The 23,895-nt window shown below is 34.2% G+C and overlaps 1 protein-coding gene across 1 annotated transcript in view; it reads right to left on the bottom strand.

The window, feature by feature from the left end:
* The window catches only part of DLGAP3 (DLG associated protein 3), a 283,019-nt gene that overhangs the window by 56,121 nt on the left and 203,003 nt on the right, over positions 1-23,895 (bottom strand). Inside the window, exons 5-6 of the mRNA XM_053707071.1 lie at positions 20,491-20,828; positions 6,328-6,413 (exon numbers count right to left, since the gene is read on the bottom strand). Coding sequence (XP_053563046.1) covers positions 6,328-6,413; positions 20,491-20,828 — 424 coding nt within the window. The remainder of the gene's footprint in view (positions 1-6,327; positions 6,414-20,490; positions 20,829-23,895) is intronic.

Below are 23,895 nucleotides of genomic sequence, written 5' to 3'. Positions count from 1 at the left end.
TTTTCTAACACCCCACACCCCCTCACTTTAACCCCTCATAACTGCTTTGTGCAGATATTTAAAAATAAAATAAAAAAATAGATGCTCATATTTTTTTTATTTTAATAAAGCAATTGTACACTTTATTTGGGGGCAATTGGGGGACATTGTTTTAATTAACCAGAAACTGGTTATTTAACGTGCGCCCGTAAAAGGGAAAATTTGCCCCTTTACGGGTGCACGTTAAAATAGCACTTCACTTGTAATCTAGTCCTAGAGGGAAATTTAGTGAAGAACTGAATTTGTGAAACTGTCCTTTTCTGGTTTTCCAATTTTTTCATCCTGAGAATTTTAAAATATCCTTTCAAGTTCTCTAATCTGAAATAGTTGTTACTATGTATTTATGATATTTTCAATCCTTCCTTTTGTGGTAAAATAGGGGGAAAGAAAATGTTTATTATTTATAGGACAAGAAAAGGCTATAATAAATTATATATTTTGGTCGATCACATAATCATAAATATAAATGTATTTTTACTTTAATCTCTTAAAGGGACGCTAAAATCAGAAACTTGCAATTTGCTTCAATTATATGCACACTTTCTAAGGCACCAGCTACTACTGTGTAAGTTTGCTAGGTGTCCAGTATTCAATTGGATATTCCAGTATTTCAGCAGAATTTTTATTTTTTATTTTTTTTAAACTAGACACTTAAATGTACATTTTTTTAATGTATCATGTTTATACTTATACTAGTTCTAAAGCCCATGTACATGGGCCAAAATCCCCATCCACTCTACTGCGCATGACTGCATCGGACAAACATACCTGGCCTTTTATAATATTGGATAAGTCTGTGATTGGCTGATGCCTGTCACATGATATAGTTGGTCAGCAAATTGAAGTAAATTTTGAAATTTGTCAGAAATAACCTACTGCTCATTTCAAATTCAGAGTAAATACCATTTCATTGTCTTCCTATTATGCACTTGTTGATTATGGAATTCTACTGTATCTAAGGGTCATTAAAGTACTGTACAAAAGAAGTTTGCATGTAACAAAAAATATATAATTGTATATAATTTCCATGTTATTTTTGATTACTTCATCATAACCAAACATATGCATTTATAATTTATTCTATTGTTTACCAAATGTAGTTTGCATAAGCCAAAAAAAAAAATTAAATTTTTCTTTTTAAATCATTATTGACATTTTGTTGTTTAGTGCATAAGATTAAACTATAAATTGTTTGTTTACACCAAAAAACCTTATATGCGATTAAATTATTATTTTACTGTCACATTCATACATGAAATCCAAAATTGTCTTACATCATTCAGATTGGGCATACAATTTCAAACAACCTTCCAGTTTACTTTTATAATCAAATATTCTCTTGGTATTTTTTACTGAAGTAGCAGCAAAGCACAGTCACTACTGGGAGCTAGCTGAACACATCAAGTGAGCCAATGCCAAGAGGCATATATGTGCAGCCACTAATTATCATCTAGCTCTCAATAGTGCATTGCTTCTCTGGAGCCTACCTACTTATGCTTTTCAAAAAAGTATATCAAGATGTCAAAGCAAATTACATAATAGAAATAAATAGGAAAGTTGTTTTAAAATTGTATGCTCTATCTGAATCATTAAAGTTTAGTTTTGACTTTACTGTCTCTTTAAGGTGAATTAATTAATTAATTAATTTATTTAACATATGTACAGTGTTCTGCTGATTTTTTAAATCTTTATTAGAATAAGATGACCCTGTTTCCGTAAAGGATATCAGTTTTGTTAATACCTGGATAAATTTATCCTGAAAACTTTTGGGATAAGATGCCATATAGACTTTAATTCTCTTTTTATTTAAAATTTGCATTGCAAAGTTCTCAACAAATATAAAATAAAAAAGTACATTACAGTCACGTTGAAAACATTTCATGAACATAGAAAACTGTAGATTTTTGGGGGCCCTAAAAACATGAGAACCATTTTTACAAAATGAAAAACTCACTACTTACCACCCCTAAAATATCAATAAATATTGGCTAACTATATTGATAAATTTGCTTAAATCTCATTACATAAGTAAAACCTATAGACTGTAAATAAGTACTAACTTTATACTATGTAGATATTTTCTACTCTTCAGAATAGGTCACTTGTGAGATGCAATAGTTAAAACTGAAGGCGTTTTAATTTTAATGTAATCCATAGAGTGGAAATATTTTTTTTTACTTACATCTATTTCTGATTTACGGAATTGCTTCTTGCATTCCGCTATGGATAGTTTATTCTTTTTTTATCTCAATATGTTTTCTTCCTAATTAGGCTGTTGTGTAATTTGTGTATAGATTAATTACCTGCTTTCTTGTTTAATGATTGTAATTTAGCCATTATTAAAATACAGCTACAAAGGCAATTATTCATTCTATATGTTTAATAAGGGTTGTAATATTATATTCTTGTAATATTATATTAAAAGTTGTTTTTTTTAGTGCTATTAATCTCCACTCTTTTTTTTTTCTCTTTGTAGCGAAAAATAATTTGAGAAATAAATAAATGTTATATATTTTTATTTTATATATTATTTATATATATATATATATATATATATATATATATATATATATATATATATATATATATATATATATAATCAAAATAGTGAGGGGGAGTCTCACATTTATAATCCACAATGGCCAGGGTGTCAGGAACACAAATCGGTCATATCCAATATAAAGTAAATCCGCATTCACTGGACTTGCAAACATCAATTTTTATTGTGAAAAGTGTGACATTTTGGGACAACAGTACCTTCCTCACACAAAAACCTGACTGTTATCCCAAAATGTCACACTTTTCACAATAAATATTATTGAAGTTTGCAAGTCCAGTGAGTGTGGATTCACTTATATATATATATATATATATATATATATATATATACACACAAATCTTACCACAGCAACTACCACTTCAGTTCACCTGCCGGCGCAGAGATCTAAATCAATATAATAACTTCACACACCTCGCAACACGGCACACTTTGTAACTCACTTTATTCCATCGAAGCCGTATTAGCCCATATTTTCATACATCCATAAATCCAGATGTTTCAGTCCAGGCACTGGACCTTTTTCAATGGCAACACATAATTCAGCAAAAAAAATGAATAACATACTCACGCCATCTTTCTGCATTTCTGCGTGCCGCAAGGTAGCGGCTTGATGGTTTGCTTTAAATGCAGATAGATGGCGTGAGTATGTTATTCATTTTTTTTGCTGAATGATGTGTTACCAACCATTGACAAAAGTCCAGTGCCTTGAATGAAATGTCTGGATTTATGGATGTATGAAAATATTGTAATATTGTACTCCTCTATCATACCAAAATCGGCCAGTAGTCTTGTTATCCCAGCGTCGAGCCGGAATGATAGGGAATATCCCAGAGCAGAGAAAGTTAAAAGATTAGGAAGGCCACAGGCAGGACAATCCCCAGTGGCAACACAGAGCAGTCCAAGGATGAACCACTAAAATGGTAAAGGCAGGCAGGGTCTGGCAACAGAAAAGCAGTCCAAGGATAAACTACTAGAATGGTCAGGCATGCAGGGTTTGGCAACAGTAAAGAAGTCCAAGGATAAACCACTAGAATAGTCAGGCAGGCAGGGTTTGGCAACAGTAAAGCAGTCCAAGGGCACACCACTAGAATGGTCAGGCAGGCAGGGTTTGGCAACAGCAGAGCAGTCCAGCAGATTAAGGGTCAAGGCAGATAGAATAGTCAGACAGGCAGGTTCAGCAACAGTAATCAATCCAGCAAGGTAAAGGTTAAGGCAGGTAGAGTAGTCAGACAGGCAGGTTCAGCAACAGCAATTAATCCAGCAGTTTAAGGGTTAAGCCAGGTAGAGTAGTCAGGCAGGTAGAGTAGTCAGGCAGGCAGGTTCAGTAACGATATGAGGCACAAGAAATTACGATCTGTCACACCCAGGAGCACACAAAGTAACACCTATACTTAGGCAGTGACAGATTGTTCTACAAAGATTTAAATAGGCGCAGATTCACGCCACTGAGGTCTGACCGGCATCTGCAGCGTGCGGCGATGACGTCAGCGCCGCACGCATCTGGAGACGACACTGCCCCTGACAACAAGCAGGGAAGGAGATGCCGCGCCCCTAGCAACGGCTAGAGTGGCGCGGCGTGACATAGCCCCCCTCTCAAGGGTTCTTTCAGGGAACCAGAGTCGGCCTCAAAGGATGTGCAGCATGGAATCTGGGGACCAGAGATGGAGTATGCACATCACGGGCAGGAACCCAGGAACGATCTGCCACGGAGATGTCAGCGCTGCACGCATCCGGAGCCGACACTGCCCCAGACAACGAGCAGGGAAGGAGATGCCACGCCCCTAGCAACGGCTAGAGCGGCGTGACAAATAAGGCCTAATACGGCTTTGATGGAATAAAGTGAGTTACAAAATGTGCTATGTTGCGAGGTGTATGAAGTTATTATAAATATATATTCCAGCCCATCCAGCTACAACAGCATTAATATTTAACTTCACCAGCGAGACAGCAGATTCACTAATCTTTCATTGTTTAGTAAGCTGCATGGAATAAAACAGATAATGGTGAAGATATAGGCATTAGTGATGCCCGTGAAGCTGAGGAGGTTTGTGATACTGGTGAAACTGGGAAAGCTGGTAATTCTGGTTACACTGGACAGGCTGATGAATATAGTGAAGATGGGGAAAATGGAGAGATCTCTTTGACCACTCTGCTAATGAATAAAGCCTATTTGCAGGTGTAAGATTAAGATATGATGCACACACTGCTGGTTTCTCTCTGTGAGAGCATACTAGATAAGTAACTGGCAATTATAAAGAAAATGATGAATGGTATCATCTGAGAAAACTAATCATAATCAGGTTTATGCAGGTAGATAAATGTGTTGGAGATTTTTCAGGACATAGAAATGCCTGGAATTCACAGCACAATAAAAATGTAATTTCCTAGATGAATGGAACACGGTTTCAATATCACAAACCATTAAACGTTGTCATTCATGGAACAGAAAATAATTTTTTTATGAGATATGCATGTATGTATGTATATGAGTATGTCATACAAATACACACACACACACACACACACACACATATATATATATATATATAGGATAGAAGACAGCACTCACTGGTATTGAAATAATGCAATAACTACTTTTCAAGGAACGCTCCCCTTCATCTGGGTCTGATGAAGGGGAGCGTTCCCCAAAACGTCACTTAATTAAAAGCAGTTATTGCATTATTTCAATACCAGTGAGTGCTGTCTTCTATCCTCTATATTCTACCCCACATTCAGCACCCTGGCATTGGGAACCTGTTCATGAGACTGCACCTTCCTCTGCATATATATATATATATATATATATATATACACACATATAATGTTATGTATGATCAGGTAATAAATTATACATTGTTTTACATTCCTGTTAAAACAATTTTTAGTAAATATGTAATTATATTAGTTAATAAAGAGGATTAGTCGCAAATGCATCAATTTAACTACAGTGTATATTAAGATCACTACTTAAATTAAACTCTCGCCCCGAGACACGCACATGCATACATACATGCGCTCAATCTACATGCAAAGACAATTGAAAAAAAACCACTATACCTCCTTACCTAGGACCTCTTTATATACAAAGAAAGGTTCAAAATCAGCATTTTAAAAGATTGTGACAATGGCAACTTTAATTTAAACTTTCTGCTAAGAAAGTAAAAACATAAAACTAAAAAAAGAAAAAAAAAGCAGTCTAGTGAAGGGCGGACGGAAGTACGAGAAGAAAAGGATATCAGATTAATGTATAACTTTTGTTTGGAGCAGAAAAAGTAAGAGTTTATTAATGACCCTTATAATAAAATCAAACGTGTATTTCCATTATTAGTTCTACAATGAGCAAATTTTCTATCACTTTAAGCTTTGAAATTATCAATGTATATATATATATATAGGAAGCTATTAGTCCACATAGCTAATAATACTGGATAATGGCTCTTATCTTACTGCTTCACTGCAAATTGTTACTAGTCCAAGCCTAGGACAGCAGGAATTTATACTGCTATGTTCTGTATGTATATCAACACTAATATAACTGGAAACTAGGTATAACGTGCCTTTAACAATCCCTGAACTAAAGTGATATAATAACATCAAGTGCCCAGATCATGGAATAAACACTGAACTCAGGACACTAAATCTGTACCCTTACACTAACCTCTACTGCCTGAAACAGGGCACTCCAATATTCCCCATCCCAAGATATCATCCAAAATAAGAATAGGCACCTCCTGTCGTCTTCCACTTGGACCCCAATGGAGTGAAACTCTCTCCGGCTTTTTCCCTCTGTATCAGAGTCAGAGATTGTCTCCACCTGTAGTAAATGAAGATTAATTGATCACTCAAATGGGAATATATAAAATGAAGCAATGCTTAAGTCCAAATTTTCTTAATAAGCTAAGGTTTGTAGCTGAGTCCTCCCAGCAGCAAGATTTATGGCTTCATTATAACCTTTTTGTGGAGGACTTCGCTCTTGGTAGGTATCCAAAGGAAATATGTTTACTTATAATTAGATTTTGTCTACTAGTTTTATTCATGGAGAACATTAAGACAGTTGTGTTTGTTCTTAATAATGTCAATGTTATTTAGCTAAAACTCATAGACCTTAGATATTTTGCATGTTATTTCAAGATTTCATTTGCCAGAAATTAGAGCCTTGATTTTAATGTGTTTATATTGAAACTGTATATCTTTTATGTATTATAAACTCTCCTGCCACCAATAAAAAAGGCGTAGAGTGTTATCATTTTTTTTCCTTATCATATTATTTATTTTTTCCTTTTTATTCTATGTACATTCTTGTGTTATTATGAATATGTTTAAACAGTTTCTTTATAAATATATAAACTATTTTCTAGATTGGTATGGGTGTGTATGGTGGTAGCTTTTTTTTAGCTAATACTCTTATTTTATACATCTGGATATTTATCATGTTTTTTTTAGGAGTAGTACATTTTATATTATCATTTTGTATTTACCCAGTGATGGGGAGGAACTGTTTTATGATTTTCTTTCTATTGTGTAATAGTATTTTCAGTTTAAATTAAAGGGACCTGAAACCCAAAATATTTCTTTCATGATTCCGATAGAGAATACAATTTTAAACAAGATTCCAATTTACTTCTATTATTAAATTTGCTTCATTCTTTAGATATCCTTTGTTGAATAAATATAAATGCACATGAGTGAGCCAATCACACAAGGCATCTATGTGTAGCCACCAATCAGCAGCTACTGAGCTTATTTAGAAATGATTTTCAACAAGGATATCAAGAGAATGAAGCAAATTAGATACTAGAAGTAAATAGGAAAATAGGACATATTTTTAAAATTGCATGCTCTTTCTAAATTACAAAAGAAAAAAAATGTGTTTCATGTCCCTTTAAGGTATCTATTCCTCAGGGTCTTCTTTTATGTCTTTTTTCATGATAAATCTTGCTCTGCCGTTTTAGGGCCAGATAACGAGTGGAGCGCAAACGTTTGCGTGTGAGAGATAAGGGGTTTATTGTGATGTTTTGTGCTCGTCGGACTTACTGCTGGTATTACGAGTTGAAAGTAGCGATTTACGCTAGAATAATTAACGCAACTTCAGCGCTCTGGTTAAATGTTTGCAAAGCTAAAATGTTGCACAAAACACATAAAAATACATTACAAAGTACACTTACACTATCTAATAAAAATTATTCACAAAACATGTTGCGCAAGTTATAAGGGCTCAAAGATATGAGGTCTCAGGTGTTAGAAAAAAAAAAGGCAGGCAAAAGGCTTTAACATTGAGATACATACATATACATTTCTAAAGATGGATATGTATGTGTATATATATATATATCTTTATACGTATACACATGTATTTATGTATTTAGATACGTATATATGTATTTACAGAAATATATACACATATAAACACATAAGTACATATGTACACATATATACACATATATAGAAGTGCATTGGAGCCCTTTGCAGTTAAGTACATAAAACATGGAAAAACATATTTATGCAATATTCATATATAATAAAGTGTTATACTGTGTATTTACTGTACATATTTCACATCCCAATGTTCTGCACATAGAAGAATATGTTCTATGTATTTATAAAAAGATTTTCATATATATATATATATATATATATATATATAGAGAGAGAGAGAGAGAGAGAGAGAGAGAGATAGATAGATAGATAGATAGATAGATAGATAGATAGATAGATACTGTAGATAGATAGATAAAACACCAGATATATGTAGAAATATTTATTTATTAATAAATAGAAAATATTCTTCTATGTGAAGATTGGAATATTCGTATTTTCATTTTGGGTTAGCTTACATGAAAATATGCGATCAGGTTTGAGCGAGAGTAAGGTGTTGACTTGACTTCTATGGGGGAATATGTGAACGTGCACACAATATTCTAACTTCGTCTTTTTTAGCTAGTCGGGCTAGCGAACAAGCGAAAATAGTTTACTTTCAACTTACAATACGAGTGCAACCGGACGCGCAGAAAAAGGCTTACTTTCTAGCTGGAGCATTAATTAGCGATCCACTCGTAATCAGGCCCTTAATATTTTATTTAAAGTACACTGCAAGATATATCACTAAAGTAGTGACCAAATAAGATCCTGAGGATAGGGATATTATCTTTTCGTATCGTCACTGTATACTCTTTTCATATTATTAGACATTGGGTTGTTTTACCCATTCTGTATATTTCATATTCACCATTTGTGCTATCACAACACTTTTTTTTAGTTAAACATTTAAACTTACCTGTGTTCATTAGCTTCTTCTTGGCACATGTCCATAAGAACATTCATCAATTAAGAACACATTTTCTATCAACATGGAAGGAAACTTACATAGCCACCATTTAAATATTTAAAGTAGTTCTTACATGGCTTTCCTCAGTTGTTTTTCACTTAAAGGGACAGTCTACAATAGAATTTTTATTGTTTTAAAAGATAGATAATCCGTTTATTACCCATTCCCCAGTTTTGTAATAACCAACACTGTTATATTAATATACTTTTTACCTTTGTGATTGCCTTGTATCTAAGCATCTTCTTACAGCCCCCCGATCACATGACTTTTATTTATTGTCTATTGAGTTGCATTTAGTACTGTGTTGTGCTAAATCTTAAATAACTCCTCGTACATGAACACAATGTTATCTATATGACCCACATGAACTATCAGTCTTCTGTTGTGAAAAGCTAAAAAAAAACATGTGATAAGAGGCTGTCTGTAGTGGCTTAGAAGCAGGCAGACATTTAGAGGTTTAGAAGTTATAAAGTATATTAATATAACAATGTTGGTTACGCAAAGATGGAGAATGGGTAGTAAAGGCATTATCTATCTTTTCAAACAATAACAAATTTAGTGTAGACGGTCCTTTTAAAAATTGGTAACATCTTATGTTGTTGTGGACAGGTGTTGTAAAAATTACAGTGGCAAGAATAAGAGAAGAAAATAACCATAGAAGGATAGTTCTTTTTTGCATGTGTAATAAATAGTAGTAGGATATACTCAAAGGTACAAATAATTGATGATATAGGTCTTTATCAAAGCATGACTTCATCACTCCTAAACTGTTTGTCCTATTTCCAGGTTAAGAGGCAAGGGCCTATATTCAATAATATTATTTCATTGATGAAACTAATATCTTGTGCAAAAAAAAAAACTTCCAATAATAATATCACAACTCAAATATTGAAAATAATTCAAGATAAAATAAAAGGAAAACTAGATGAAATAGCGAGACACAATGCGAAGTGAGGCTTAATAATTAAAAAATTGCCTTCATGGCAAGGCCCATCAGCAACCTCACAAGCATTTACGTATGTAGCCTATTTAGTACAACTCTGGCACTCCTTCAATGCATATTTTACGAATCTCAAAGGGACATTTAACAATAAAAACATTTTAGAAGCATAGTATTGAGGTTATTCCAACCTCGCTCTAGACATGGGTTCCGCCATGTTGAAATCTATCTTTCACTACACCTCAGTGCTGTTGTGTTTACACAAGTGCAGCAACCCTCCTTAAGATATCTGAAGTGCAACCTAGGTTCCATAAGTATGGCACCCACGTTTAAAGGGAAGAGCAATAAGGACCTGACTAATGCTCAGAAAATTAAGATGACCATGATTTAGTACCATAGATACAACTCTGACATTAATGCAATACAAGACACACTTTTAAAATGTAATCAGATTACTAAGTACTGGAAAAAAACATTTCAACATGTACTTTCGTTCGTAAACAAAAAAAAAAAAAACTTAATGGAGTATTGATCTTAATCCACAAATGCCTTCACTTTTTACACAAAATTTCAATTACTAACCAAGAAGGTAATTTTCTTTCTGTTGCAGGCTCATCCCAAGGTCAGAAGGTGAAGTTGCTCAATTTATTAGCACGTAATTAAAACCAAGCTTTCTTTTTTAGGAAAATCTCTTCACATCATTCTAGATGGAAGGGTTCAAATGTCTAATTTAGCATAAATAGAAATTAAAGTATTAGTAATATATATATATATATATATACTGTATATATATATACATACATACACAGTATGTACAGTACCTTGCCAAATTATTAGACCCATTGGTAAAAAATCATATTTTTTATATTAATTTCATATTTATTCTTAATAGTGTTGATTGATTTTTATTTTTTGTAACCGTTTCTTATTCTGTGTTATATTAGCAACATCTGCAATACAATACATAGTTACATGTAATTTAATGTAATATTATTAAAATATTTAGTAAATTAACTAATGTATATGTTTTTACAGATGGGTAAACAAAGTGACTTGTTAAAGAAAGTCGGTCAAATTGTCAGCCTGTTAAAGACAAAAAACATGTAGCACTACAAGATTGCTGAAATTGTTCTGTAAAGAATATTAAAAAAATGGATTGTGGGGATGGTAAACGCACAGGGATTCTGGCTAACAGGCCCTCTTCAGCTATTCATTGCTGAAAAGTTCTCTCAGATACCTTGATGCCTGCAACCTCAATGTGTTTAATCAAACTTTGACAGGCAGTTTCCTATTTTGAGTACCGATATCTCAAATTCTTCTGTCAGGTCTTTGTGAAGTAACTCGATGTTGACCGCAAGTTTTTGTTTTGGGTTCAAATCATCCTCACAATACATTTTTTTCTTAATATTCATTACAGAACTATATGGTACATTTACATTTTCAGCCATCTTGTACTGAAACATGTTTTTTGTCTTCAACAGGCCAACAATTTGACCGACTTTAACAAGTCACTTTGTTTACCCATCTGTGAAAACATATACATTTGTTAATTTACCAAATAAGTTAGTAATATTACATCAAATTACACGTAAATATGTATTGTAGATGTAGCCAATATAACATGGAATAAGAAATGGCTGCAAAAATGAAAAAAACAAAACAATCAATACTAGTAAGAATAAATATGAAATTAATATTAAAACTATTGATTTTTGGTCAATGGGTTTAATAATTTGGCAAGGTACTAGATGTGTGTATGTATTCACTTATTAAAGGAACGGTAAACACCTTGAGGTTTTAATATAAATGGTTTAGTTATGCATAGTGATGAGATATCACCTATCTTTCAATTTAAAACATATAAATATGTACTGTACATGTCTTTCCCACCCACTAATGAGGGACTATACTATAGTGCTTAATATCGTTTTAATGAATCTAGACTATTATATATTACTTTTTAATCTAAAATGGTGCATGTGACCCTTCAGAATGTATTTCACATGCAAAAGATAATATATTTATTACAAATCATCTTGAAATACTCACAAATATGTTATAAAGACTACTTTTACTCTTTTATCAATACCCTTTGTGTGTTGACTTCAATAAGCTAGATTTCAAGTGGTAAACTAAATGTATCACAGGCGAGATATAGCAATATTGCAATCGTGTTAATTTTCGCATGAATTACAAGTTTAAAGTAAACGCGTTCACTCAAGCACAATCTAATTTAATGCTCATAGGGTTAGGATGACAGAAGACCTCCTGTAAAGGGTTAGGACTAAAATAAAAGTTGCACTAAACACAACACAAATACATTGAAATAAACAGAAACACTAATATATACACTAATAAAAATTAGTCATACAAATATTAATAAAAATAATTTATTAGGGTTCAAAGGTAGATGGTATTTGGCAATGTATTTCACTGCAAAGGGCTATAATATACAGTGGGGCAAAAAAGTATTTAGTCAGTCACCAATTGTGCAAGTTCTCCCACTTAAAAAGATGAGAGAGGCCTGTCATTTTCATCATAGGTTTACCTCAACTATGAGAGACAAAATGTGAAAACAAATCCAGACAATCACATTGTCTGATTTGGAAAGAATTTATTTGCAAATTATGGTGGAAAATAAGTATTTGGTCAACTACAAACAAGCAAGATTTCTGGCTCTCACAGACCTGTATCTTCTTCTTTAAAGGGACATAATACTCATATGCTAAATCACTTGAAAAAGATGCAGTATAACTGTAAAAAGCTGACAGGAAAATATCACCTGAGCATCTCTATGTAAAAAAGGAAGATATTTTACCTCACAATTTCCTCAGCTCAGCAGAGTAAGTTCTGTGTAAAAAGTTATACTCAACTGCTCCCAGCTGCAGGTAAAAAAATTAAAAAAAATGAAGAAATGAACAGCAGCCAATCAGCATCAGCAGTGCTGAGGTCATGAACTCTTACTTCGATCTCATGAGATTTGACTTAACTCTCATGAGATTTCATAGTAAGCTTCCTTTACCTGATTGGTGAAATAATATGAGAGTGCACGATGCTAGTCCCTTCAGATGTCCCAGGACAAACACACTAAAATTCTGCTTAGAAATCCTTTACAATGGGAGGTGGCTACTGAGGAACTTTTGAGGTAAAATATCTTTCTTTTTTACATAGAGATGTTCAGGTGATATTTTCTAATCAGCTTTTTACAGCTATGCTGCATCACTTTCAAGTGTTTAAACATTTGGGTATTATGGCCCTTTAAGAGGCTCCTCTGTCCTCCACTTATTACCTGTATTAATGGCACCTGTTTGAACTTGTTATTAGTATAAAAGACACCTGTCCACAACCTCAAACAGTCACACTCCAAACTCCACTATGGTGAAGACCAAAGAGCTGTCGAAGGACACCATAAACAAAATTGTAGACCTGCACCAGGCTGGGAAGACTGAAGCTGCAATAGGCAAGCAGCTTGGTGTGAAGAAATCAACTGTGGCAGCAATAATTAGAAAATGGAAGACATACAAGACCACTGATAATCTCCCTTGATCTGGGGCTCCATGCAAGATCTCACCCGTGGGGTTAAAATGATCACAAGAACAGTGAGCAAACATCCCAGAACCACACGGGGGACCTAGTGAATGACCTGCAGAGAGCTGTGACCAACGTAACAAAGGCTACTATAAGTAACACACTACGCCGCCAGGGACTCAGATCCTGCAGTGCCAGACGTGTCCCCCTGCTTAAGCCAGTGCATGTCCGGGACCATCTGAAGTATGCTAGAGAGCATTTGGATGATCCAGAAGTGGATTGGGAGAAAGTGTATATGGTCAGATGAAACCAAAGTAGAACTGTTTGGTAGAAACACAACTTGTCGTGTTTGGAGGAGAGAATGCTGAGTTGCAACCAAAGAACACCATACCTACTGTAAAGCATGGGGTGGCAACATCATGCTTTGGGGCTGTTCCTCTGCAAAGGGAACAGGATGACTGATCCGTGTACATGAAAGAATGAATGGGGCCATGTATCATGAGATTTTGAGTGCAAACCTCCTTCCATCAACAAGGGCATTGAAAATGAAACGTGGCTGGGTCTTTCAGCATGACAATGATCCCAAACACACCGCCCGGGCAACGAAGGAGTGGCTTCGTAAGAAGCATTTCAAGGTCCTGGAGTGGCCTAGCCAGTCTCCAGATCTTAACCCCATACAAAACCTTTGGAGGGAGTTGAAAGGCCGTATTGCCCAGCGACAGCCCCAAAACATCACTGCTCTAGAGGAGATCTGCATACAGGAATGGGCCAACATACCAGCAACAGAGTGTGACAACCTTGTGAAGACTTACAGAAAACGTTTGACCTCTGTCTTTGCCAACAAAGGATATATAACAAAGTATTGAGATGAACTTTTGATATTGACCAAATACTTATTTTCCACCATAATTTGCAAATAAATTCTTTCCAAATCAGACAATGTGATTGTCTGGATTTGTTTCCACATTTTGTCTATCATAGTTAATGTATACCTATGATGAAAATTACAGGCCTCTCTCATCTTCTTAAGTGGGAGAACTTGCACAATTGGTGGCTGACTAAATACTTTTTTGCCCCACTGTATATGTGCCTAAATAGTAATTCTATAATAATATTTAATAATGTGTTTTACTGTGTATTTACTGTAAATATGTAACATGTTCTTTATATAGAAATTGATATTCCTATATAACTGTATATATCTATACTTGTATATATTCACATAGATATATAGGTGTATATATATATATATATATATATATATATATATATTAACATTAACATTATCAGATATATAAAGAAATATATATTTAAAAATACAAATATATATTTTTTCTATTTGAAGAACATTGGAATGTAAAATATGCATAACGTGCTTCGGGGTTTGCACTGTAGGTCTAACGCGGTGTATGGTTAGCACACATGTAAGGCAAAATATGTAAATATTAAATATTGAAAAAATTAATAATAATTATTATCAATTATTATGGTTTCTTTAAAATATACATATATATTTGAATGATTTTTTAGAATATTTAAGTACATCTATAATAATTATTTACATTAATTATTAATATTTCTCAATATTTCTATTTAATAAATACATAACGCACCTTAATATAACTAATGTCAGGTTAGCGAACATGAAGAATTAATTTACTCCGGTATGTGCGCAGACCTTTGTGGAGTAATTTTAATTTTATTTGTACATGGGGCAAGAATAGGGGTATCCCAAGTATGGCTAAACATTGAAATACTTTTTTCTTCCCTACAGGTAGAATAAGACTCTGATAACATTCTTAACATTTAAAGGACTTTGAGACTTAGTGCACCTTCAGATTAGCACTCAAACAATAGCTATTATGTGAGAGATTTAGCTTGAGCGCTAATATATTACTTTGAACTTGTAATATGAGAGCAAAAATAACTTGAGCAGTGTTAGCTTACAATAGCGCTAATATTTTTGTGCTCCACTTGTAATCTAAACCTTTATGGGGAATTTAGATTTGAGTTGTATATACATTTAAACTAGATCCAGGTCTTAAAGGGATAGTAAAGTCCAAATTAAACTTTCATGATTTAAATAGGGCATGTAATTTCAAACAACTTTCTAATTTACTTTTATCATCAAATTTGCTTTGTTCTCTTGTTATTCTTAGTTGAAAGCTAAACCTATGTAGGCTCAAATGCTTATTTCTAACCCCTTGAAGGCCGCCTCTCATCTGAATGCATTGATAGTTGTTCACAGCTAGAGGGCATAAGTTCATGTGTTTCATATAGATAACACTGTGCTCATGCACGTGAAGTTATTTAAGAGTCAGCACTAATTGCCTGAAGTGCAATTCTGTCAAAAGATCTGAGATAAGGAGGCAGTCAGCAGAAGCTTAGATACAAGGTAATTACAGAGGTAAAAAGTATATTTCTATAACAGTGTTGGTTATGCAAAACTGGGAAATGGTGAATAAAGGGATTATCTATCTTTTTAAACAATAATATTTTTGGTGTTTACTGCCCTTTAACTAGGATTCCTGAAAAATTGCAAAAACTCAAAGGGCATTGAAGGACCTGGGTAAATAGTTCTATACAGTCTAATGAACTAACTCCCTAGTTATAGTTACACTATCTTACACCACTTTAAAGCAACAAAACATATTTATTCCAGGAACTCCGTGCCAAATTTACAATGTTCTATTAAATAAAAAAAAAATCAGATATTTCCCCTGTATTGTTTGGACACCATAAAAAGCCTTTTATACAAAATATAAGGGGTTATGTGTAAACAACCGCAATGGGCTTAATGCAATAAGACGCTTCGTATTTTCAAGCAAGTGATCTTTAATTTGTGTCATTTTTTTCCCAACATATTCAAAAAGAATTACAGGAAAAATATGCGCCACAATATACGTATGAATGGCAGAGAGTTTTCAAGCAGCACTTCGGGAAAGAAAAAGTAGTGTTTTTATAAAGCACTTCAAAAAACAAGCAGATAAATTTGGGTGTTTTTAATTTCAAGGGGGATTCACAGGTTTTTTTATTTTAAGTATTTTTTTTTATTTTGAGTATTTTTCTATGCATCTTAAAGGGATAGGAAACCCCATACTTTTCTTTCCTGATTTGGATAGAACACATACCATTTTAAACAACTTTCCAGTTTACTTCTATTATCAAATTTGCTTCATTCTCTTGTTATCCTTTGCTGAAAGAACAGCATTGCACTACTGGCAACTAGCTGAACACATCTAGTTAGCCAATCACAAGTGATAAATGTATGAAGGCACCAATCTGCAGCTTCCTCCCACAAGTGTAGGATATGTGTGTATTCTTTATCAACAAGGGATACCAAGAGAACGAAGCACATTTGAAAATAGAAGTCACTTTAAACGTGTATTTAAATTACATGCTCTATCTGAATCATGCAAGTTTAATTTTGACCTTTCTATCCCTTTAAGGAGCTTGTGTTTGCAGAGAGACCTAAAAAGATAAAATATCTAATTGTATGAAAAATAAATGATGACTTAAACATATACAAGTACTTTTTTCCTCACTGCTGTCTGGCTCTATTTGCTTCACTGCTTACAAATAGTGTTTGTCGCAATTAGATGGCGAACATTTGCAGCTAGAATTCAAGAGTGTTTATATTCTTGCTTGCTTTCTTGAATGGCATTCTAAGCCAATATGACTATACAGAGCATGAAATATTGCAACTGTATTTATTTTCCAGTAACATTTCAAGCATTGACCGATGAGCTTTGTATATCAGCCTGGACCACTTCATTTTGAATAGCGGCTTGAATTTTTCGAGCGGATTTTGACATGGGTAGGCATTCTCACTTGACTTTTACTATGGGTCTATGCAAGAGATTAAATGACTTGACTGTACTCCTCAAGACCCTCAAATGGACACTGAACCCAATTTTTTTTTTCGGGATTCAGATAGATCATGCAATTTTAAGCAACTTTCTAATTTCTACTCCTATTATCAATTTTTCTTTGTTCTCTTGCTATCTTTATTTGAAAAAGAATGCATCTAAGCTTTTTTGGGGGGGGTTCAGAACTCTGGACAGCCGTTTTTTATTGGTGGATGAATTAATCCACCAATCAGCAAGAACAACCTAGGTTGTTCACCAAAAATGGGCCAGCATCTAAACTTACATTCTTGCATTTCAAATAAAGATAACAAGAGAATGAAGAACATTTGATAATAGGAGTAAATTAGAAAGTTGCTTAAAATGTCATGCTGTATCTGAATCACAAAAGAAACAATTTGGGTTCAGTGTCCCTTTAAATTAGACCACAATGTCAATCCTCAACCACGTTTATTTTTTTTCTCTCAATGTTTGCCACTGCCATATGTGCTCTAATTAAGTCTGCGCTATATTTTCGTTCCAGGATAATCTTTTATTATCACGCCCTAAGAGTTTGGCACTACTTTCAATTATAAATATATATATGTTATGTATATGATTGTAAATGCTTCACGTATTTAAATGTATTAGAGAAGTATATTTTAATGCAACATTTCATGCATTGGCCAAAATATGCTACTAAAATCATCATTTTTAAATAAGGTGCAAAGGTTTTAACTTTCTCTTGTGACTTGATTTGTGACTAATCTTTCATTGTATACTTCAAATATTTCTGAACTCCATATATTTTGTTGTGGTCTGTTTTTGACCATTTTATCTTGCTTTTTGAGTAGCTGGGTTGAAGCCCTCAGTTCAATCTTACAACAGATATCCCTGAGATAAAACACCTATAGGGAGTTGGTGGGGGACTTATGCATATAGGAATACTTCAACTCTGCTAAATAATTGTAGAGCATATACCACAAAGGACTTGACAGAATATGAATTAAAGAGCAGGGGGTCAATTAATTATAGTGCTAGCGGACATGATGGGATGTAGCGTATCATGTCCGCTGCACATTGATAAATGCCGATAGCATACGCTGTCTGCATTTATTATTGCACCTTGTGCAAGTTCTTGTGAACTGCTGGTGCAATACCGCCCCCTGCAGATTTGCGTCCAATCGCAGGGGGTGTCAATCAACCCAATCGTATTTGATTGGGTTGATTCTGTCCGCCGCCTCACAGCAGGCTGACAGGTTATGGAGCAGCCTGAAGGCTCGCCGGAAACACAGGGTATCAAGCTCTATATGAAGCCTAATAAATATGCCCCCAAGGAATAAAATGAGCTTTGAACATGTATGATCACTATGTGACTTTGCCTGTTCTATCATTTCTGGAACAGAAAACCATGTTAATGGTACTTATTAAAGAATGCATCTAGAATGAGTAAAGCTGGGTAATCAGGTGCAGAAAGAGACAGTTACTATTAAGCTGTGAAGGAAAAGTGGTTAGAATTTTCATAATTAAAACCTTTTTAAAATTAAGAGACAGGCTGTGATTGAAGTACAGTCCTCGGATCATGATTAGGAGTAATATTAGTAATGATCAGAGCAGAGGTAACATAGCATATAATCTCAAGTGGGCAAAATCTTTATAAGTGGTTAACACTATGTGGCCGATTTAGCAAATGGTGGGCGGACATGATTCGCTGTAGCAAATCCTGTCCGCTCGACATCGATAAATACCGACAGCATACACTGTCAGCCTTTAACATTGCACAAGCATTCCTGGTGAAATGCTTGTGCAATGCCACTCCCTTCAGACAATCGGCCGCTAGCAGAAGGTGTCAATCATCCCGATCGTATCCGATCGGAATGATTGCAGTCCGCTACCTAAGACCGCTGCTTCTTAACTTCTGTTTCCAGCGATCCGGAAACTTTGGTGGAAGATTGCAGCATCCGCTGCTTCAGAAATCTACCCTAATGCTGCAAGATGCTGTAGAGTAACATTCATGGGAAAACCTAAAAAAGCAGGTGAAGAAAAAAGTAAAAAATAAATAAAAAATAGTCGGCTGCATTCAATGCCACTTTGGAGTATCAACTAAAATCTTTTCTTGAGTACCAAGCTTTTGCTGTGGAAATCTCTGGGTTTTAGGAAAATCCATACTTAAAGGGCCATAATAGTTGAAAACGTACATACTCTAACCTATCTAATCCCACCACTCAGATGTGCAACTAGCGCTGCTTTTTGGATCAGCGTCCAGTTCCGCTCAGGACCATTAGTGCACAGTGGGCCCCAAGCCTTTTGGGGGTTAAACACACAGTAGAGCAGAGTCGATAGTCATTAAATTGTATGCTATAACGGATTAGAACATATTTTTCCAACTATTATAGCACTTTAATTTATGATTTCCATCCTATAAAACGGTGTAATGTAGATTGCTGTACCTTTTTCGTATAAATGGTTTCCAACAAGCAGTAGTAAATGCACAATATTCTTTGAAACAAATGAATGTACAAAGTTCTTTGAGTGGAGAGAACCTGTGTGGCACTGTAAATGTTTGTGTAACTATTCCAGTTCCTTGGGTAAGTCCAATTTCCATTTAGTTTCACCCAGAGCATTTTAAACACCTTTTTGGCTATTAATATTTATAGGAAAGATTTAACTACTTTAGGGTTTTAACCAGCATCAGGAACTTTTTTTAGGGTTTTTTAACACTCATACACATTTACATTTTTGCATTCAGTGCATTGCTGCATTTAAATGTAATTGGAATATTTAGAGCAATAAAAAACTGTGCAAAAAATATTTGCATTCTGAAAAGTTCAGCGTTGTAATGTTTTTTTTAAAAGCATTACCAACTACTTTTCTACTGTATAATTTGATTTACCTTAATAACCTTTCTATATTATATACTGTTTCTTTTATATACCTGAATTAAACATTGCTGTGTTTTGATAGTAACAATGCATTCTGCAAATATCATAGTCATAAGTTAACAAGACCTTTTTTTTTTGTTAAAAAAAAAAATGGCTATAAGAACATTTTACTAAGGCTTAAATTTTTGCAAAGCCTTTGACATGGACTTTTTCATTCATGACTTTTGTTTATGTATTAATGAACGCATCCCAACCCTAAATAATAGAGTCACATATTTATGGGTTAGACCTGGAATCTAATAATACCATTTTTTAGGCATAGACTTGTGTCAAATATATACGGGAAAAAAACATTAATGGCAATTGCATACCTGTACCCCAATGGATGGCCGCCATTTCCTCTGTCGAGTGGCTCCTTTCAATTCTTCACGCAATGGCAGGGCTTTGTTGATCACAGTGGCAGGTTTAGGAGAAGCTCTGTGCTGGACAGTGGCCAGATCCAAAGACAAACCCCTTGGCTTGGTGCCCTCCAGGCTCTCATTGGAGTTGCATTGGCCCTTGACATCTTTGGACCAAGGCAACCGTGTGGGCTCATTGTGCAGAAAGGTTTCATGGGTAGATTCTGTGCTACTTTGGGCTGTCACCGAGATGAGGGGCTTGGAGAGGAGCCGGGGTGGAATGGGTGGTGGAGCTTTGCGGTAACTGAAGGCTGTGATAAAAAAGAGGATTAAAAATACTAAGATTCCATTTACATTGTTTTAATAGCTCTATATAGGAATATTTTTCCAGAAAAAGAAATAAAAAATGCAGAGTCCTTGGAATATCCATCAATCTTTAGCATCTTAAAGTTAGTGTTACCAGTTTAGATAATAGTAGCTTCTGATCATGCTGATATAATTAGATTTAGTTTCTTTGATTGTTTGCAAGCAACAAGCTTGAAGATAAAGACCCCATTTCAAATATGTAATAAAGGGAAGTCAGCATCAGCTGACAAGACATTGGGTTTATATAACATACTGTACAATACAGTCATCTGGATTTACACCATGAATCAGTTCATAACAAGATCATAAAAAGGTCACACCTGGAGAATTAATGCAATTTTTTTGTTCTTGAGGTTTTTTTTTTTTAATTTAGGGCTATAGTTTCTTTAAGTCATGTTCAAAAAAGCAAAATACTGCTTACTGGTTCATTAATTCATTTATAAACGGCAGAAATGGTATTATTATTATTTAATTGTATAGCACCACAAAATTCAGTAGCTGGGATACATTTGCACACAAAGGCTTTAGTTTTATTTCTTTTTTTTTAACATGCTTAGATAATCTTTTTAATGACTGCATTCATATGTTTGTTTTAATTAACCCATTTAACAATACACTATTACGTAATTAGCATTTTTAATCATATAAATCCCCCTCACCTCAGTACCACTCATGCTAACCCTTTAACCACATTTTCACCCACTACAATATTTTGCTCTAAAAAGTTGGTTTGTATTGGTCCGACCCACACAGAACCTCACCGATAACAGATTACCCCCTAATGGGATCCCACATACAGGGACCCTGAATAACAACATTTTACTCACTTAGAGGAACCAACCCTCTGCACTGAAACAAAAATAAAAGTACCAAATTACAATTTTCTCAACCAATCAGAAGGGGAGGAGAGCTCTATTCTGACATTCAAATATAAATCATCAGAAAAATCAATACGTAAAAATCCAATAGGATCTGCAAGAACCTAGAGGGGGGGACAAATAATGATTGAAAAACAGGGCATACAACAAAACATAATAACCCATTTAAGTAAGGGATTATAGTATAAAAATTGCTTTCATTATGATTAAAGAAACAACTTGATAATGTTTGAATGGGGGGTCCTTTATGATATGGGAAATACCTTACTGTTGGGTTTTTATTGTGTATGGAAACCTTAGAGAGGAACCTTTTCAGTTTGGGAGGCATAATGGGTAAATCTTATGGTAGTTCTTTACAGTGGACTGAGTGCTTTAGGTGCAATCCCTTGTGATGGGGGTGATCACAATGTGCAATAGTAGTACCAAGAGTGAAATGACTTGCAGTGATGTGGGTAGTCAGGAGTATGATAGAATTATACTGGTGGGGTTCATTTTAAATTAATATGACACCAGTACACACATTTAACACCCAAATAACTTTTAGGTTAAAGGGACATAATACCTATATGCTAAGCAATTTGAAAGAAAGTGATACAGCATAACTGAATACAGTTTACAAAAAAATATCACCTGAATATCTCATTGTAATAAAGGAAGATATTTTACCTAACTATTTCTTCACTTCACATTAATAAATGCTCTGTGAACAGCTGCCCTTCAGCTACTACCAGCTGCATGTTGAAAAAAACGCCAATCAGCTGTGCTGATGTCACACTTTTCTTTAATTTGATCTCATGAGATTTTACTAAAATTTTGCGAGATTTCAAAATACACTCTTAAACTGAGGAGGGTGACTGTGCTTGCACATGCCAGATGCACATTACCTTGCAAGTCCTGGGACTAGCATCCTGATTGGCTACTTAAAGTCATTTTACAATGTAGCTACATGATGTAGCTACATGGATGTAGCTACATGACATTTTGATCTAAAATATCTTCTTTTTTACATAGAGATGTTCAGGTGATATTTTCAGCTTTTTACAGATATGTTGCATCACTTTCAAGTGCTTCAACATTTGGGTATCATGTCCCTTTAGTTAATTATATTATAATTCTCAGAACACACTGTTTTACTTTTATAAGCATCTTATGCAAGAAATGCAGATGTTCAGGAAATATCCTTAATATAATATACTTAAATCGTTTGTGATATAGAACAAATGGAATACATATTTATTGGTTGTAATTAGCAGAAAGATTGGAATCTAGAGCAAATTTTTTGAAAAGATTAGTAATAAAAAATTGATAATTAACACTGAGATATTAAACAGTCCCCAGTAATAGCTAATTTGCCTCTACAGAACAGATACACTATTAAAATACTAGAGGAAATTATTGGAAATAGCGCTCCCATGAGCAAGCACTTTTAAGCTGAGCATTCACGTTCTGATTTATCAGTACTAATTATTAAAGGCAATTTCATAGGCACACAGGCAATATGAGCCAGGTAATTAAGCAACATTCTACTTTCTTGATTGGAAAAACAGTATATTAATCATGACACAGTATAGTAATTGTAATATTAAATATCATTCATAAAAGGGCTGTTAAAACAGTTTTAACCTTCTGCTTCAACTTGGTATAATAAAGATGTATAATGCTAATTATTAGTGGTTTTCAAGAAAGACCTTTTGGGTTTGGAAAGCAATTTCTGATCTTACATGTGATGTATTTATATCACATATAATACATTTTTTTTACACTGCTTCAAATAACAAAACTGACCATTTGCAGTGTTTTGTTTGTTATGATATATAAGCAAGACATAGGCAAAGATTATTGATAAGGATCTTGGTTAGGACCATATTAGACATTTTTCCATATAGCAAATTATTGCAAGAAAACTCAAATTCCATAGTAATTAAACATACATCTGTCATCAAACACACAGTAATGCATTTAATATGATAATAAAGATAGTGGGCTTGATTCACTAAAAACAGAAAGTGCAGATAATCTCAGAGCCAGAGTAAGGTCCTAATTCGCTAAAGTTCTTTGTTCAGGCTAGATTATCTAAAACGTTCTAAAAAGTACTACAAGGTCTTTCACACTATTCTAAAGTATTATTTAAAGG

Source organism: Bombina bombina, chromosome 3 (genome assembly GCF_027579735.1).
Source record: "Bombina bombina isolate aBomBom1 chromosome 3, aBomBom1.pri, whole genome shotgun sequence".
Lineage (NCBI taxonomy): Eukaryota > Metazoa > Chordata > Amphibia > Anura > Bombinatoridae > Bombina > Bombina bombina.
The sequence above is the reverse complement of the archived record's forward strand: the minus strand, read 5'-3'. Positions and strand labels throughout refer to the sequence as shown.